At 38.8% G+C, this 20,037-nt stretch overlaps 1 protein-coding gene across 1 annotated transcript; it reads right to left on the bottom strand.

Annotated features, from left to right (window-relative positions):
• Positions 1-1,985: 1,985 nt before the first annotated feature.
• LOC138894761 (uncharacterized) lies at positions 1,986-2,483 on the bottom strand. The gene has a single exon (XM_070179487.1). The coding sequence runs from the start codon at positions 2,481-2,483 to the stop codon at positions 1,986-1,988; it is 498 nt and encodes a 165-aa protein (XP_070035588.1).
• Positions 2,484-20,037: the final 17,554 nt, after the last annotated feature.

Raw genomic sequence — 20,037 nt, 5'->3', positions numbered from 1 at the left:
CATCGTCGAATCACACCATCGGTACAAATCCGGAAGAGATAAGGCTCATCCCAATAATATTCAAGGCAATCCCGTTTGAGCTTCTTCCTTTGGTTTGAAGAGAACTCATTCGGTACAATGCCACTCACAAGATAATTGGCTAAGTCGACGAACCATGGCATCCCAATCATAGAAATGGCTAGGAGTTGCTTGTCGGGAAATGAATCATTTATCTCAAGGCCATCATGTGGCCTCCCCTCCTCCTCCAAATGAGACAAGTGGTCCGCCACTTGGTTTTCACTACCTTTGCGGTCTTGAATCTCTAGATCATACTCTTGCAAAAGAATCACCCACCGCATTAATTTTTTCTTTAGAATCTTTCTTGCTCATCAAATATCGAAGCGCCGCATGGTCGGTGTGAACAATCACCTTTGTACCCATCAAGTACGGGCGGAACTTTTCCATAGCAAAAACAATAGCAAGGAGCTCTTTTTCGGTCACTGTGTAGTTGACTTAGGCATCATTCATGGTCTTACTAGCATAGTAGACCTGATGGAAGATTTTGTTGATACGTTGCCCTAACACCGCTCCAACCACCACATCACTTGCATCACATATGAGCTCAAAAGGTAAGCTCCAATCTGGTGCGGTGATAATAGGAGTAGTAGTCAACTTAAACTTGAGTAATTCGAATGCCTTCATACAATCTTCGTTGAAATGGAACTTGGAATCCTTCTCCAAAGGTTTGCACAAGGGGTTTACCACCTTAGAAAAGTCCTTGATGAATCGGCGATAGAACTCCGTATGACCCAAGAAGCTCCTCACTCCCTTCACGGATGTAGGGGGAGGGAGTTTGGAGATCACCTCTATTTTGGCCTTGTCGACCTCAATACCACACTTTGAAATTTTGTGGCCGAGGAATATGCCTTCTTTGACCATGAAGTGATATTTCTCCCAATTCAAAACTAAGTTTGTCTCCTCACATCTTGCCAAGACCTTATCCAAGTTGTTCAGGCAATCATTGAAGGAATTCCCAACCACAGAGAAATCATCCATAAAGACCTCAAGAAAATCCTCCACCATGTCGGTGAAGATGGCCATCATACACCGTTGAAAAGTCGCCGGTGTATTGCATAACCCAAATGGAATCCGCGAGAATGCGAAAGTACCATAGGGACAAGTGAAAGTAGTCTTCTTTTGGTCCTCATGAGCAATGCGAATTTGATTGTATCCGGAATATCCATCAAGGAAATAATAAAAAGCTCGTCCGGCCAACCTATTAAGCATTTGATCAAGAAATGGAAGCGGAAAATGATCTTTTCGAGTGACTTTGTTGAGCTTCCAATAGTCCATGCACACTCTCTACCCGGTCACCATTCTTGTAGGAATCAATTCATTCTTGTCATTGGTGACCACAGTCGTGCCCCCTTTCTTTGGGACACATTGCACCGGAGAGGTCCACGAGCTATCAGAAATGGGGTAAACTACCCCGGCATCCAACCACTTTATGATCTCCTTATTCACCACCTCTTGCATTGCTTCATTTAATCTTCTTTGATGTTCAATGGAGGGTTTGGAATCCTCCTCCAAAATAATCTTGTGCATGCAAAAGGCGGGGCTTATGCCCCGAATATCCGCCAGTGTCCATCCTATAGCTTTCTTCCTCTTTTAAAGCACCGCCAAAGTACAATTTACCTGCACGTTAGTCAAGCAAGAGGAAAGAATAATAGGTAAAGTAGAACATGAGGCAAAAAACTCATACCTGAGATGTGAAGGCAATGGCTTTAACTTCAAAGTGGGAGGCTCCTCGATTGAGGTCTTTGTTGGAAGAGTCTACCGGTTCTCAAGATCTAAGGATAATATTTGGGGTTCATAAGTATACGACCCCATTCCTTGTAATGCATTTACACATTCTACATATCCACCCTTCTCATCATCATCATGGTTAAGCAATACGGCCTCTAAAGTATCATCAACATTCATCATGGCACTAGCATCATCAACAATCACTTGGTCACTAAGTCCACAAACGAACAAACTTCGTTGCTATTTGATTGCCTCATAGATTTGCACACATGGAAAACCACATTTTCATCGCCCACCCAAAAAGTGAGCTCATCGGCTTCCACATCAACAAGAGTCTTCCGTGTAGTAAGGAAAGGTCTACCCAAGATAATAGGCACCTCATAGTCTACTTCGCAATCAAGAATTACAAAGTCTTCCAGGAGGATGAACTTATCAACACAAACCAACACATCATCAATAATACCTAATGGTCTCTTCATAGTACAATCCGCCATTTGTAACCTCATAGATGTGGGTCTTGGTTGCCCAATTCCCAAAGTTTTAAACACTGAGTAGGGAATCAAGTTGATACTCGCCCCTAGATCACATAGAGCTTTGGCAAAGTCGGCGCTTCCAATAGTGTAAGGGATTGTGAAACCGCCGTGATCTTCTAATTTCGGAGCCATTGAGTGCACAATAGCACTCACTTGATGTGTCATCTTGATAATCTCACAATTCATTGATCTTTTCTTTGTCACCAAATCTTTCATGAACTTTGCATAACTGGGCATTTGTTCCAACGCCTCAACCAATGGCACATTAATGGATAAGCTCTTCATCATGTCAATAAACTTCTTGAATTGGTTCTCACTATTTTTCTTGGCGAGCCTTTGAGCGTATGAAGGAGGAGGCCTTGTCATTGGTGCCTTGGCCTTTGGCACTATCGGTTTCGATATGTCAATCTTGTGCTCCCTAGATGGGTTCACTTCTTCTTGGGTCTCCTTCACATTCTCAACAATATCAATTCTCACTTCTTCATTAACTTGAACCACATTGCTTGGAATCTCATCTTCTTGAATCACTACATCATCATCCACAATTCTTCTTTGATTTGAGATGGTTGCATCTCCACCTCATCCACTCCTTGTTGTTACAGCCATGGCATGTCCCGTGTTGTTCCTACCCTTCGGGTTCACCACCGTATCACTAGGTAGTGCCCCCTTAGGACGAGTGTTTAAAGCTTGCGAGATTTGCCATAATTGAACTTCTAAATTGCAGATTGAAGTGTTGTGAGAGGCTAATTGAGCATTAGAGTTGGCATTTTTCTCTATCATTTGTTTGAACATATTTTCAATCTGTCCCATCTCATTGTTGGAAGAACTAGAACCTTGAGACGGATAAGACGGTGGGTTGTTTGGTTGTTGATTCATTGGGGGCCTTTGAGAGCCCGGCTCTCGATTCCCTTGGTTACCGTTCCAACCCCCTTGGTTGTTGCCTCCCCAATATCCTTGATTATTGCCACCCCAATTGCCTTGGTTGCCTTGATTATTCCAATTGCCTTGATTATTTTTATTGTTCCAATTACCTTGATTGTTGGTACCACCACTCTAATTGCTTTGGTGGTTTTGATTGTTCTAATTTCCTTGATTTCCTTGAGATCGCCATTGTTGTTGATTCGGCCCTTGAGAGTTGTTCCTTTGCCCTTGGTAGTTATTCACATATTCCACTTCTTCCTCTTGCTCATTATATGATTTGTCTTGGTCGAATCCACTATCATCTTGCACAAATTGTTCCACACGGTTTTACACTTGTTGACCCTTTTGCCTTCGCTTGTTCACCATCATATTGACACCTTTCATTGCATTTACTTGCTTAGGACCTTGAACCTGTTAAAGTTGAGCTTTGGCCAATTGATTCATTGTAGTGGTCAACTCGGTAATTGCTTTCCTATGATCATGCAATTCTTTGTGTAGGTGAATCACATTTGGATCACCTTGAGGAACATTTGCTCTACTTTGCCATGCCGATGAAGTATCCGCCATTGCATCTAACATTTCACAAGCTTCGGCATATGGTGTTGTCCTAAAATTTCCACCGGCAAGTTGGTTGACCACGCATTGATTGGTAGTATTGATTCCCCTATAGAAGGTTTGTTGAATCATAGCCTCGGTCATGTCATTATTCGGGCACCCTTTCACCATAGTGCTGTACCTCTCCCATATCTCGTGTAAAGGCTCATTGGATTCTTGTTTGAATGCTAGAATCTCGTCTTTAATAGTAGCCATATTCCCGGGAGAAAAGAACTTGGTAATGAGTTTTTCCGCCAATTCATCCCATGTATGGATAGAATGGTTTGGCTAACTTTCTAACAAGTCCAAGGCTTTCCCCCGTAGAGAAAAGGGAAATAGTTTCAACCTTAAAGCATCCTCGAAAACGTTGGTCTGTTTACTCCCCCAGCAGGTGTCCACAAATCCTTTCAAGTGTCTGTACGCATTTTGATTCGGAGCCCTGATGAAGAATCCTCGTTGCTCAAGCAATGTAAGCATAACATTTGTGATTTCAAAGTTGCCCGCCCTAATGCAGGGCGGGACTATGGAACTTGCGTACCCTTTATTTGGCAACACCCGGTGTGGAGCCGCTCTTGGTGGATTTGGGGGAAGAACGGGAATGTTGTCTTGAGGCGGTCAGCCTCGTCTATTTGCTTGAGGTTCAAGACGAATCTCTTCAACTGGGTCATCTTCCACGTCCATATCCCCCAAAGGCATGTTTCCGAGAGGATCATTGTTGAGAGCCATTTTTGTACCTACAATTGATTCACAAAAAGGTTAGTAATTCCGAAGGAAAAGAAGATAAGTCACACACAAAATTAAATATATAGCTAAATCCGTTTTTAGCTCCCCGGCAACGGTGCCAAAAATTGATATCGCCCAAACTCACACCACTAATTTAGGTTGCGAGGCGGTCGATGCAATAATAAAAACCCAACGCGAGTCGGGGTCGATTCCACAGGGAGCTTGATGTGGGATTAGGTATATACCTAGTGTGAATGTATGACGTGCCTAAGATTACACTTCCACATTTTCAATTGTTGTCTCTACTTCTACTTTTACGCTAATGCTTGTAATTGTAAAGCTAAGAGACAATGTTTGTGGTTTTGGTTGTTTTTCAAGTTATAAAAGATCTAGGGTTGCGACTTTCGCCTAGTTGGTTACCTAACAGATTTAGAGATTTAGGGCATGTTTGGTTGATCGGGATACAATATAGCAATCACACGCAATTACTCACTCTATACCTCTCAGTAGTTTGAGTGATTTTGCCCAATTTGGCTTTCTCAAGTCCAAATGGGTATCTCACGAAACAAGTGATAAATGCTCAAGTTGGGTCTTACTATCTCTAGATTCGACCATTTAATTAGGGCGATCAATTTCTTGAGTTCACCCCAATTTCTTGTTAGCCAAGTTTTCCCAGACTTAGTCTCACTTTCTCAAGTATAGACTAAGTCAATTAGGCATGAATCAATATTTGCAACCATCAATTCTCAAATTCAAGCAAGAACTAGGCTAAATATCATACACCCAATCATAAATAAACCCTAAATCAATCACTCATTAAGTACCCATACTAGGGTTGGATCACAACCCTAGCTAAAGGTTTTGCTACTCATGGAAAATGAAGAAATTAAAGAAGAAACTAAGATAAAATGCATAATAATTGATTAAAGAAAGAAAATCTAATGTTTAAATGCTAAACAAGTACAAAGTTACTAAATACAGTAAATAAAAACGGCTCTAAGTGTTCAGGTGCACCCAACTTAACCTAAAAATGACAAAAAGATCTATTTATACCCAGTTGAAAATATGTGAAAAAATTGCGCCTGCGAAGGTTGTACGGCCGCATAATTTTGTGTGCGGTCCGCTCTTTGAGACTGACTGGTCAGGTTGGCTTTCTGCGGTCACATAAAAGTGAGATGCAGCCGCACTTCCTCTAATTGTGCGGACTGCACATTTCTGAGTGCGGCCGCACACTTGCTCTTGGACTGGATATAGGCTTCATTTTGAGGACTGCACATTTATGAGTGCGGCCGCATTTTGGCATCCTGCGGCCTCATAATAATAGTGCGGTCCACACATCTTCAAGCTCCCAAACTACAAGTCTCTGAATCTAGTCTTCTGCGGCCGCACACCGCACTCTGTGAAGAAATTCTATCAGTGCATCTTCAGAGTTTGCAGCCGCACACAGTATTGTGCTATTCACACTATAGCCCTTTTTGCCTTGTTTTGGTTCTTGTCCAATTTTACTCCTTTTTGAGTTGATTTTCACTTTTTTGGCTCGTTTCCCAATATTTCTGCAAGAAAGCACATTTCATTAGTTCTCGGGAATACTTTTAAAGCATTTTTGAGCAAAAACGTAAGTAAAAGAGAGCAAATACGCGGTCAAAATCCCTACTTATCATATATCCGCGAGATCGTCAGGCTTCATGGCATACAAGTATCTATCATCTCTGGCCGAGGTATGCATTTTACATCACAGTTCTGGAGGGCCGTACAGCATGAGTTGGGTACTCGAGTTGAGTTGAGCACATCATTTCACCCTCAGATGGACAGACAGTCTGAGCGGACTATACATATATTAGAGGATATGCTCCGTGCGTGTGTGATGGAGTTTGGGGTTTCGTGGGATCAGTTCTTGCCTCTAGCGGAGTTTGCTTACAACAACAGTTATCAGTCGAGCATCTAGATGGCACCATATGAGGCTCTGTATGGTAGGCGGTGTAGGTCTCCAGTGGGTTGGTTCGAGCTGGGCGAGGCTAGATTATTGGGTACAGACTTGGTTCAGGATGCTCTGGAGAAGGTTAAGGTGATTCAGGATAGACTATGTACAACCCAGTCCAGACAGGATATTTATGCGGATCGGAAGGCTCGCGAAGTTTCATTCATGGTTGGAGAGCGGGTCTTGCTCCGGGTTTCGCCTATGAAGGGCGTTATGAGGTTCGGGAAGAAGGGCAAGCTGAGCCTAAGGTTCATTGGTCCCTTTGAAGTGTTGCAGCGAGTTGGGGAGGTTGCTTATGAGCTTGCTTTACCTCCCAGTCTAGCAGAAGTTCACCCAGTACTCCATGTTTCTATGCTCCGAAAGTATCACGGCGATCCATCTCACGTGTTGGATCTCAGCTCAATCCAGTTGTACAAGGATCTATCTTATGTTGAAGAGCCAGTAGCTATTTTGGATAGGCAGGTTTGAAAGCTGAGGTCAAAGAACATTGCTCCCGTAAAGGTTCGGTAGAGGGGTCAGCCAGTCGAGGAGGCGACTTGTGAGACCGAGCATGATATGCGCAGCCGCTATCCTCATCTTTTCACCACTTCAGGTATGTCTCTATGCTCGTTCGAGGACGAACGATTGTTTTAAGAGGGGGAGTATGTAACGACCCGGCCGGTCGTTTTGAGTCTATTATCCCCGATCCCCTATTTACTGTTTTCCCCGTATCTTTTTCTGCTTATGAGACTTTTCGGGAGGTTTTGTTATGGTTTCGGAGTGATTTGGGACACTTAGTCTCTAAAACGGAAGGTTAAGTTTTAGGATTTTGACCGTAGTCGGAACTGTGAGAAGACAACTCTGGAATGGAGTTTCGTTGATTTCGTTAGCTCCGTTGGGTGATTTTGGACTTTGAATCACATCTGGAATGTGATTTGGAGGTTTGTAGTAGAATTAGGCTTGAAATAGCGAAAGTCAAATTTTTGGAGATTTTGACTGGAAGTGAAATTTTTGATATCAGGGTCGGATTCTAATTTCGGAAGTTGGAGTAGATCTGTAATGTTGATTATGACTTGTGTGCAAAATTTGAGGTTAATCGGACGTGGTTTGATAGGTTTCAGCATCGGTTGTAGAAATTTGAAGTTTCAAGTTCATTAAGTTTGGATTGGAGGGTGATTCATGTTTTGTTGTTGTTTGATGTGATTTGAGGGCTCAACTAAGTTCGTATGGTGTTTTAGGACTATTTGGTATGTTTGGTTGAGGTCCCGGGGGCCTCGGGTGAGTTTCAGATGCTTAACAGATCATTTTGGATTTGTGAAAGATACCAGATTTTCTGGTTTTCCCAGTTGTTGTTCCTTCTTCGCATTCGCGAGGGGTGTTCCGCGTTAGCGAAGAGGAGCTGGAGGCAGGAGGAAGATTGTTCTGCACGTTCGCAAAGTGGGGGTCGCGTTCGCGAAGGGGTTAGGCAGTGCATCGTGAACGAGAAAAGGGCATCGCGTTCGCGTAGAGAAAGTTGAGCGGCTGGAACCCCAAGCCTTTTTGCCTATACATTAGCGATGTTGGTCCCGCGTTCATGTAGGGTTGAGCTAAGTGGTCTTCACGTTCGCGACAAGGGTATCACGTTCGCGAAGAAGGATTTGCCTGGGCAGAATATAAGATTTCAAAAATGAGGGTTTGGCCATTATTATCAAAACTTGAGTTTGAGAGCTCGGATTTGGGCGAGAGTTTGAGGGATTTTCATAGACATCAATTGGGTAACGATTCTTCACTTGATTTTGGTTATATCCCACTAATCTACCGCTAATTTCATCTTTTAATTTTGCATTTGGGTGGAAAATTTGGGGAAAATGGGAAGAAGTTCTTCAACTAAGATTTTGGGTTTTGATTGAGATTTTGATATCGGATTTGGATAATTTTGATACGAGTGAACTCGTGAGTGAATGGGCTTTTGATTTTTGTGACTTTCGTCGAATTTTGAGACGTGGGATCGGGGGGCGAGTTGAGCCTATTTCGGATTTCAGCTTATAATTTCGTGTTTTCTTGTGGAATTGATTCCTTTAGCCTCTATTAATTATATCATACTGCTTGTGGCTAGATTCAGGGAATTTGGAGACTGATTCGAGGGGCAATGATGTGATTATTTTGGAGGTGACGCACATGCTAGGTGACAGGCGTGTGGACGTGCACTGTGGGGGATTGTGACTTGGTCCGTCCTGTGAGATTGTAAAGTTGAATAACTTATTGTTAATTACATGTTTCCTCTGTCTTCTAGAAATTTGACTGCCATTCATGTTAGAAACCATGCTTAGGCCATATGATATTATTGTTGGGACCCACAGTGGTCGGGTACTTGTTGAATTAGCTGCTATTTGCTGTCTTGTACTCAGACATAGTTTTACTCGCGTGTCATATCACTTTTTCCTCTTGTTTTCTTGTTGATACTTGTTATTATCTCTTTTGGACTGATTTGTATGATTTCTGAGAGCCCGAGAGGCTGGAGAGGTTAGTGACTAAGATAGGGCATGAGTGTCGAGCTGTGAGCTATGTGAGTGTATATATGGATCGGGTTACACACCGCAACGAGCCTTATGGCTATTTATGGACTGTGGATCGGGTTGCACGCCGCAACGAGCCTTATGGCTACTTATATGATTGGATAGGGCTGCACGCCATGACGATATAGTGCTTGGGTTGAAGGAGCACCTCCAGAGTCTGTACACCCCCAGTGAACGCAAGTACCTATTGAGTATGATTATTGAGGGCTGAGAGCCGAGTGTTTGAGCTATTGAGAGCTTAAGTGATTGTTACCCTGGAAGGTTGCATTTGTTTCCTTTGTTGTTGCACTTAGTTGAATTATGTCATTGTTCTGAACTTCTGGAAAAATATTGTATCCGGTTTATCTGAACTGAGTAAATGTACAACTGACTTAATTTATATTGCTGGAATTGAATCATGTCTACTTTCATTGCTGAAACTACTGAAGTGAACAATAATTGTACAGCTCGTCACTACTTCTCAGTTCCTTATTTATTTTTTTTACTTAATGAGTTAGTTGTACTCACTCTACACCATGCACTTCATATGTAGATCCAGGTGTATCCGGTCACGGAGGACGTTGATCTCTTACGTGGTTGAGTATCGGAGATTCACGAGGTAGCTGCCGGCGTTCGCAGTCCTTGTCTCTCCTTTCTTGTTATCTTTCTTTTCTGTATTGGCATTTAGACACAGACTCTTGTGGACACTGTTTCATAGACTAGTTGTTTAGATGCTCATGACTTGGTGACACCCCGATGTTTGGGGCTATTTTTTCGCATTGTATTTTGAGTTTAACTCCTATCTTTATGAAAACTCTGTCATATCAAGCTTTTGGTTTATTTTTGTAAAACATTTAAAGTATTTTGAAAAATCGGCTTGCCTAGTACCATCGATAGACACCATCACGATAGGTTAGGGTTTTGGGTCGTGATAGTCAGCCACCATGCCATCTTCTTCATCGCGAACACGAACAACGAATCGCGAACGCGGAGCCTTGCTCCCCAAAACTTTGCGAACGCGAAGCACAAAAATCTAGCATCTATGTTACTTATTTACGAATGCAATAATCACTACGCGTTCGCGATGAACAACACCAGAACAAGCAACAACAGCAGCAAAACATGGAGAAATGACTTGAAACCATCCCAAAACCCATATGAGGCCCCCGAGACCCCATCCAATCACACCAACAAGTCCCAAAACATGACACAAACCTTCTTGATGCCTCAAATCATACCAAACAACATCAAAACTACGAATCGACAATCGAAACCTTTCTTTAAACTTTCAAACATTCCAAACTTCGACGAACGCGTCCGAATCATACTTAAACATTCTAGAATGACGCCAAACTTTTTGCACAAGTCATAAATCATGATACACCTCTTCCAAGGCTCAGAACCCCAAAAGGACATCAATAACACCAAAGTTCACTTCAAACCAAACTTAGGAAATTCTAAAACCTTCAAAATGCCAACTTTCCATAATATGCGCCGACATGACCCCGCGCCACCCGATACTCAACCTGGACATATGCCCAAGTCCGAAATTATTATACGAACCTATTGGAACCTTCAAATCCCTATTTCGAGATCATTTACTCAAAATTCAAACCTTAGTCAACTCTTTCAACTGAATGCTTTCGAATGGAAAATGTTCATTCCGAAACAACTCTAAACTTCTCGAAATTCAATTTCGACCACACGTACAAGTCATAAAATATAAAGTGAAGATACTCACGGCCTCAAGCCATTGAACGACGTGCTAGAGCTCAAAATGACCAGTCGGGTCGTTACAAGATCAAATTCTTCGTGCATGTAGACTCTTGCAGCGCTTTGAAAAAGTTTTACGACCTTACTTTTCACTTTCCTTCACTTTAGGTTGTACTCCAAATGATAGATACAAATCCTATGGTGGCTTTCAGGATATACCTTTGTGATGCCATGTGAAATAGATTGGTGCCTATCTGATAAAAAAATTAAATTGTCACGGCTCCCAATTACATTGTGAAGCTCACTAAAGTACAACTCATATGAGTTGTTATTTTCAGATTCTACAATTCCAAAGGCAAGTGGGAATATTTATTTACATCCTTTGAAACTGAAATCATTAAAACACCATGATATTTTGAATTCAAAAAAGTTGCATCAACAGCAATCACTGGTTTACAATGATTCCAACCAGCTATTGATGATCCATATGCATAAAACAAATAAAGAAACCTGAAAAAATAAATCAAAATTCAAAACTGCTACAAAAATTCAGGACTGCATGTAAATTTTAGGATAATGAGTCCTTAACATTTAGACTGCACACATGAAGTTAAGGACAAGATGTCCTAAAGTTTAACAACAGAAGGTGCAAATACAGGACACTTTGTTCTTAACTTTTACACTGCACACATGAAGTTAAGGACATGATGTCCTAAAGTTTAAAATCAGAATGTGCTAATTCAAGACACTTTGTCCTTAATATTTACACAACACTCATGAAGTTAAGGACACCGTGTCCTTAATATTTATGCAGCATTCATGAAGTTAAGGACACCATGTCCTTAATATTTTACATTACATTACACATATGAAGTTAAGGAGGGGATGTCCTAAAGCTTAAAACAAAAGGTTCTAATTAATGACATTTTGTCCTTAATATTTAGTTGCAGCACTGTATATATGCATAGCAGATGAAATGACTAATAAACTCTTTTTGATTGTTTACCTATTGTTGTCGTATGTTTTTATGTTAGTGTATGTTCCCGGGTTTTTACTTTTCATCATATACAAATATGAAGATAACAATGCATAATTCTCTTCAAGAGTTCCTCTTATCAAAGCTGAAGCATATTGAATAGCACGACACGCCTTGTGATACTCAATGTCTAGTCCATGCAACTTTTGCATTTCTGCCATGACAAAGGCTAGTCTACCTTCAAACCTTGGGTCTTGAAGATTGTCAATAATGTAATCACTAATCAATTTTGAAGTTGCGTGCCTTTGATCAGCTTTTATAGTGCTAATTAATGACACTTTGTCCTTAATATTTGAGTCTTTAATTCTAAAAGCACGCACACACCACACACACTTTTCATCATTGCATTTCAAAGAATATCTTGTTGAACTTGATCTAACAACCTTGAATTCAAAATGTCCTTTAATTGCTATACTCGAAAAATAACTAATTAACTCTTCTTTTTGTTAAATATTGATTCCACTTTTATTTCATCCAACGAAGCATTTTCACTCAATATTGTAGTTGGGGATTCTTTTTGTTTTGACTTTGACCTTCGTTTAGTTAGTTGAGTAGAGGATTTTTCAGTAACTTTTTCAATTACCGGTGCACGCTCTAAGACTAGAATACCCAAAGCTTGTTGGTTGTCAATCTCTATAATGCTTTGTCCTTCCATTTGAATAGAATCGAATGTTTGAAGCACCTCTTCAATTATTGGTTCAGGTTTTACCACATCTATTTTCATTATCTGTTGGCATTTGTCTTGATTGTCTTGTTGAGTTTCTATGTTGACATGTTCAAAGGTGCTTGTAGAGCCAAAAACTCTTTCTGAAACATCAACAATGAAGCGACATCCCTTGAAAAGTGAATGACTTTTTAGCAACTCTATACATGTTTGAAGATCTCAATCTTTGGATATAAGCATTCCCTTTCTTATTCCGAGGTTGATATCAAACCATATCATTGCTTTAAACTTGTCTCTATCCAATTCATTAACTTCGAAGGCCTGGATGACGAAATCTTCAAATCGAATTGCCTCGGGTACTAGAATAAGCTTTGTTTGATAATCCAGATATTTATAGTACGCGGTCTATTTTTTATTGAAATCAACAATAATACATATTGTATACATCATGCAAGTCAAGAAAAAGAGAAATTCAGGATACTTTGTCCTTAACATTTTACACTACACACATGAAGTTAAGGACATGATGTCCTAAAGTTAATCAATAGAAGATACAAATACAAAACACTTTGTCCTAAATATTTAGACAACAGTTATGACGTTAAGGAGAGGATGTCCTAAAGTTAATAAATAGAAGGTGCAAATATAGGACAATTTGTCCTTAATATTTACACAGTAGTCATGAAGTTAAGGACACGATGTCCTAAACTTTATCAATACAAGGTGCTAATTCATGACACTTTATCCTTAATATTTACACAATAGTCATGAAGTTAAGGACACGATGTACTAAAGTTAATCAATAGAAGGTGCAAATACGGGATACTTTGCCCTAAATATTTAGACAGCATTCATGAAGTTAAGGACATAATGTCCTAAAGTTAACAATACAAGATGCTAATTCAGGATACTTTATCCTTAATATTTACACAGCAGTCATGGAGTTAAGAACACGATGTCCTAAACTTTATCAATACAAGGTGTTAATTTAGGACACTTTGTCCTTAATATTTACACAACAATTATGAAGTTAGGACACAATTTCCTAATGTTTTAATACGATGCCCCTACTTTTTATCCTCTATACTTTGTATACTCCATGAAAATACAATCCAGAAAAGGAAAATAAAAAATCAAATCTCTTGCATCTTATTCTCCAACAACCAAAAAAAATTCACACAAACACACAAAAGCATATAGTGATAGCTGAAATTTTAGAACTTACTGTTTTTTGTTGATAATCTTCTGTAATTTTATGGTGAAATTGGAGGAGAAAGTTGAACTCTCTAGTTTGAAATAGGAGAAGAAAGGAGGAGAAAACCTTCTGTAATTTGGATGAAGTAGCTGATAACGAGGGAAGGTTTATGGAGCAAAGCAGTTATAAGTCTAGCACAAGAATATTTTCGTCCGGGCGGTTAAAAGTTTATTAAAGCAGTAGCAAAAGAGTAAATACATTTTAAACAGTGAATTAAGAGTAATTACAGCTCTTATTAGTGGCTATCTGTGCACTTCCCCGTTTAATTAGCATAATAGTATCACTGACCAAAATTTAGGTCACGAGTCACGTGTGACATTTAGCTATTGTTAGTGGTGTTAATTGTGTAGGTATTTCTTTTATTCACTCCGTTTCGTATAAATTTTCTAATATATCATATATGGATTGGGTGAATATAAAAGTAGGTATTTCTATTAGCTATTGTTTTGCTAATATATCATATATGGATGGGGTGAATATAAATTTTCGTAGTTGAGAAAACATGCTCTAATGATTTTTTACACTTATATTTTGCTCCTTTGTTTTTATGCAAATTGGTGGTTTTGAGTTTACTTTGGCACCCTCATAATTCTATAGTTCTATTTCTCTAGCTAGTCCAATATTGTCAGAATGTTTCATGTGGCCGGTGCGCAGCGGCGAATGTAGAATTATAGCTACGGATTCAATTGAACTCATAAATTAATTTCGAGGCTCACCATAAATTCATACGTAAGAATTCATTAAAATTATAAGAAAAAGTATATATGAATTCATAACTTTAAAAATATAATAGATTTAATGCTAAAAAGTTTTAATGTTGAACCCACAGAATTTAAGTCATGGATCCGCCTCTGCCAGTACATTCGAATTTTTTATTCAAGAACTAATCGATGAGGTTGGACTGGGAGGAGTCCGGAACTAAAATAATACATTTTTGGACTCAAGACACAAAAATAGGTGAAAAAATAATTAGTGACCAAAATACATATAGCGCCCTTTTAAAGGACGCTATATTTGAATATGAAAAGACGGCCAGGTATAGCGTCATTTATTAAGGCGCTATAGTATAGCGTCTTAATAAACGGCGCTATACCTACATATTAAACCCGTCCCCTTCCCTTCCCCCTCCAAACAGAACTCCCCTCCCCCCAAAAAAAAAACTAAGGACACGAACATCGGTCCCCTCCCCCATTAACGACCAAAAAACCTCGAGTGGACCCCACCCATCCCAAAAAGGTAAAGATTTTCGGTCCCACATCCTAGCTAAGGCGTTCTCTCGTTATCGTTTCAGCTCCAAATCACCAAATCTTCAACTTTTCAAAAACCTTAAATCGAGATATTCCGACTTAGTTTTTGTTAAAATTCGTATAAAAAATGCATATTACTTGTTTTTAATGTGTTCTATGTTATTTTGTGATTGTTTTGCGATTTAACTAATTTATTATTTTTATCCGGACTATGATATTAGTGTGCTAAAACAATTAGTAAAAATAGAGAAATTATTATTAGTTGTTAAAAAAAATGTTAATTATTTACTTTTTACTATGGTATATGTATTTTCGTGAATGTTTTGTGATTAAATTTATTTGTTATTTTTATCCGGTTTGGATTATTTATTTGCTTAAAGACTAGTAAAATATATAAATTGTTACTTTAGTTCCCTCTAGTGGTATCTTGTGGCCTAATGTAGTGATTGTATTTGTAATGTAGTGCCCTTTTAGCGTAGTAATATATAGTGCCCTTTAGCATAGTATCCTTGTAGTTATTGAAATTAATCATTTAAGTATCTATTATACCCAAAAATACGTCAAAATAGCTGATAGTTCAAACACAAACTCTGTCCAATTCTAGTCAACGATCGTAAGAAAATAACATGAGAAAACAACAATATTTTTAGGATACCTTGGTGCTACTAGGACTCAAATATCGAGCCCGGAACCCATATGTAAATATTTAATAATTAAATCTTGTATAATTATGAAAATTAATTATTTAATTTTATTATAGTCAAAAATAAGTGAGTCATAAAGAAAAATATATAATAATAAAACTAACATATAAATTAATAAAACTAACAGATACAATATTAAACTAACATATAAATAATAAACTAATATTTAAAATAACAGACATGTTGAGTGATAAATCGAGAAAATTTTCTCATCATGAACACAAGAATTCAGGATATCTTGGTACTACTGGACCTCAAATATCGAGCCCGGAACCCATATGTGAATATTTAACAATTAAATCTTGTATAATTATGAAAATTAATTATTTATTTTTATTATAGTAAAAAATAAGTGAGTCATAAATAAAAATATATAATAATAAAACGAACATATAAATTAATAAAACTAACATATACAATATTAAACTAACATATAAATAATAAACTAACATTTAAAATAACAAAAATATTGAGTGATAAATCGAAAAAAATTTCTCATCATGAACACAAGAATTCAGGATATCTTGGTGCTACTGGACCTCAAATATCAAGCCCGGAACCCATATGTGAATATTTAATAATTAAATCTTGTATAATTATAAAAATTAATTATTTAATTTACAAAAAATATATAAAATAATAAAACTAACATGTAAAATAATAAACTAACATATTAAAGTAAAATAATATAATTAATCTTGTTTAATTTACAGTAGACGACATGGAGGTTCCGCCTTTGCATCCCGGACCTGCCATCCTGGAGCTATTGTTGTTACATGGTGATCATAGGTTGTCCCACATATGGGAGGGACAGTTACTGGCCCAGACGTTCTGCGCCAGGAGAGTAGACGACATATGGGGCTTTCTTAGGGACCACCCTCTCCATCCCCGTATAGTCAGACGCCTCCAGGATACGGGTTTTTATAGGATTGTGGATATCGGCTGGCTGTAGCTCGATTGGTCGTTGATCACGGCCCTGATAGAGCGGTAGCGACCGGAGACGCACACATTCCATTTGCCCATTGGCGAGGCCACCATCACGCTGCAGGGCGTGGAGATCATTTATGGGCTGCCCGTTGATGGACACCATGTTGCTCTGCCGCATGCCATGAGAGAGCAGACATGTTTGCAGTACCTGGACATGGTGCAGCGGCTCACCGGTTTACAGCCACCGGAGGAGACTGCACTGGTTAGGGCCAGTCGTCTGCCGTTGACGACTGTCCATCAGCATTTGGAGGCATTGCACCCTGACATCACAGACGATACACCGAAGCTTCATATTCACCGGTACACGAGGTTGCTGCTACTCCTTATGTTTGGAGGGGTTTTGTTCCCAAACACTTCGGGAAACCTAGTCAGCTTGAGATTTCTTTATCATCTTGAGCGGCCATATTCCTGGTGGACGGATGTAATACACTCTTTGATCCTGTACCTTATGGATACTTCAATGTGTAGAATCAAGACAAGAGAAATCAAGTCAACATCCAAGTTGAAGTGATTCCCACTAAATGTGTCTATTTCACAATTGTAGGTGCCAATGTATTTACCCACAACCCACATATTTGTTTTCTTCTTCTTCGCACGCAGCATCCAATTACAACCCGTAAATCATCTACGGCAAACAACCTTGTATACATCTGGACTTGACTCCATACCGTCATCTCACGACACTCTTTTACGTTGTACATTTTCACCGCCCTACTTAGGCGCGATTTATCAGGAAAAAGCATGCCCTTTGACAGCACTGTTGGTCTAGACTCATTCCACATTACTGTCCGAATTTTGTCAGTATCCCTTGTGAGGGCATCCACATCCGACATACTTGGCAAATGATCAAGGTAGGGAATCTCCCTTGAATGAAACGACACGTGGGACTCGTACACTCTTGGTCTAACGGGGGGTGGAGCATGCTCCCTCCTCAAATCAGGTCAAACATTCTCTTCCTCCTCATCATCACCCTCATCAAGGAAGGGTGTGTCATCTCCGGACTCATCGGCATTATTGTCATAATCACTTTTCTCTTTCTGACTCTGTGCATATTCCAAATCCCGATTAAATATGTCGTCTTCGGGCAATTGAGTCAGGACAGGACGTTCAAGTTGCCCGTTTTCACTACACAACCAACAAAATAATGAGTTACTCAAATTGTTAAATACTTTACATATAGCTATATCACTTCACTTACAAATCGTAATGTGTTGACATCCCATGATGGACATAATCCTGTTGGTGATGACTTCCGGATGGACCACCATGATCCAACACACCAGAACTACGCATATTCCAACTGGGCATTGGTTCATAACCTGTAAAATTCATATCTGGCCGGTACCCCATGTGGAATATAAGAGTGTTAATACAAATTCAATACAATAAAAATAAACATCGTAACACAAAGGAAAATTGAAGTTTACCACTCGTTTTGTGGATCATGTAAAGTAGGAGAGAAATTATTTTCTCGCTCCTCATTCGCCCGTGGAGATAAGTTTAGATCAGGCCAAACTCTTTCAGCCGGAACCTGTTTGGCTAAAACTGCTCCAAAATAACCACCCGATGACTGAGGGATATCCTTGCTTTGCGCAACCTCATTATTGCGAACATCTTCAGCCCTGACGTACATTTTCAATATTTTTATCAAAAGAAATTCCCGGTATTAGTCCTCAAAAAATTACTCAGAGTTTCATCATCCTCGATGTTAAACTTAACATAACAAGCATCCCCTTGCGGAGTGACAGAATACGGATATCTTCCGGTTACTATAAGGTTCACCGAAAATTTGCTCACACTCATTTTTTTTTACATAACAACGATACCAATCCATCATACTCCATTGTAAGTGGCAACTTAACATGACATTGTTGAGATAAACTATAGCTTACTGAGTTATTCGCCACCACAACCTCACCCCACAATATAATGAAACCCTAATTCTTTGCTCTTCAGACATTATGACAAAATGCAAAACAACTTAACGAAGAAATATTTAACAAGACTTGAGAATTTTTCTGAATGAATTTTTACAAAATCCTTAACGTCTTTAAATAAAGTAATGCCCAATCCGGGGGGTCGAATTTTTGGAGGTATAGAACCTTAAATAAGGGCTATACCCATTTGAATTATTGTTATGTCAGTTAAGCGCAAAATAATTATTGGTGGGCCCACAAAATATGTATAGCGCCTTAATAAACGGCACTATACCTGGTCGTCTTTTCATATTCAAATATAGTGCCCTTTTAAAGGGAGCTATATGTATTTTGGTCACTAATTTTTTTTTCCACCTATTTTTGTGTCTTGAGTCCAAAAATGCATTATTTTGGTTCCGAACATGACTGGGAGTGACTCATGCAGCTGGTGGGGGCCACTCACACTGCCAAGGAGGGGCCAAGCTTGGGGAATTTTAGGAATACTGGTACTACTAGAAGTGAACTAATGGACTAGAGAACAAGCTGTTCTAATTAGGTTAGATCCATCTAGAAAATGTTGGGAAAGTGACTGAACAATATCAACCCACTACCCAAAGCGACCATATGGTAAGACCACTGAAAATGACAGAGTTGCCTTAATACAATGCATGTACAGGAAATGCTTCTACAATCAACGAACCCCCTTGAATTCAATTGCCTTATAATTCTTGTGGTGACTTTATATTAATGGGAGGAAGAGATAGAGAGAGCTCCAAAGAGTTGGCGATATCTTATGGGCCATTCCCAATTTTGGCATGCATCTGATTAGTAAAGTCCAGCTTGATATTTTCTTAACTATAGAATATATTAAGAGAAATATATATCTTTAATTGCTCCAAAAAATAATAGCAGACAAAATATATATTTTATATTAATTATATATAAAATAGTTAATCCACCTTGCTGTGATAGATTTCCAAACTGCAGAAAGAATTAGTTCCTGCTTTCATAGAGTAAAGAAAGTAATTCTATTTTTCAAGACATAAGAAATACTAACAAGTTTCAAACAAGAATTGTGAGGGAAGAATCTTTTTCCGAGGGTTGTTCTAGTGGTAAAAAGACAAATAGACCAGCTGCATAATAGTTACTAAAACTCCATTGTCTACTTGGAAAACGAAATGTAAGATATGGCACAAAACATTAGCACATGCCATATTTGTACACAAATTTGTCGATTTCAAAAGATTGTGACATTCTCTTTACCAGTTTTATTATATGTATACTATTAATATATTTTATTCAAGAATATAATAATTTTGGATCTGCCGGGAATTAAGTATAACGAGTTAAAGAGACTTAGATTACAATATAATTTAATATTAAGATAATGATAATTTAAATCATAGTGTCACGAATCAAAAATTTATATTAACCTATCCACTAAAAATATATATTTTGTATCTTAATA

This window comes from Nicotiana tomentosiformis, chromosome 6 (genome assembly GCF_000390325.3).
Source record: "Nicotiana tomentosiformis chromosome 6, ASM39032v3, whole genome shotgun sequence".
Classification (NCBI taxonomy): Eukaryota; Viridiplantae; Streptophyta; class Magnoliopsida; order Solanales; family Solanaceae; genus Nicotiana; species Nicotiana tomentosiformis.
This window is presented reverse-complemented; position numbering and strand designations above follow the sequence as displayed.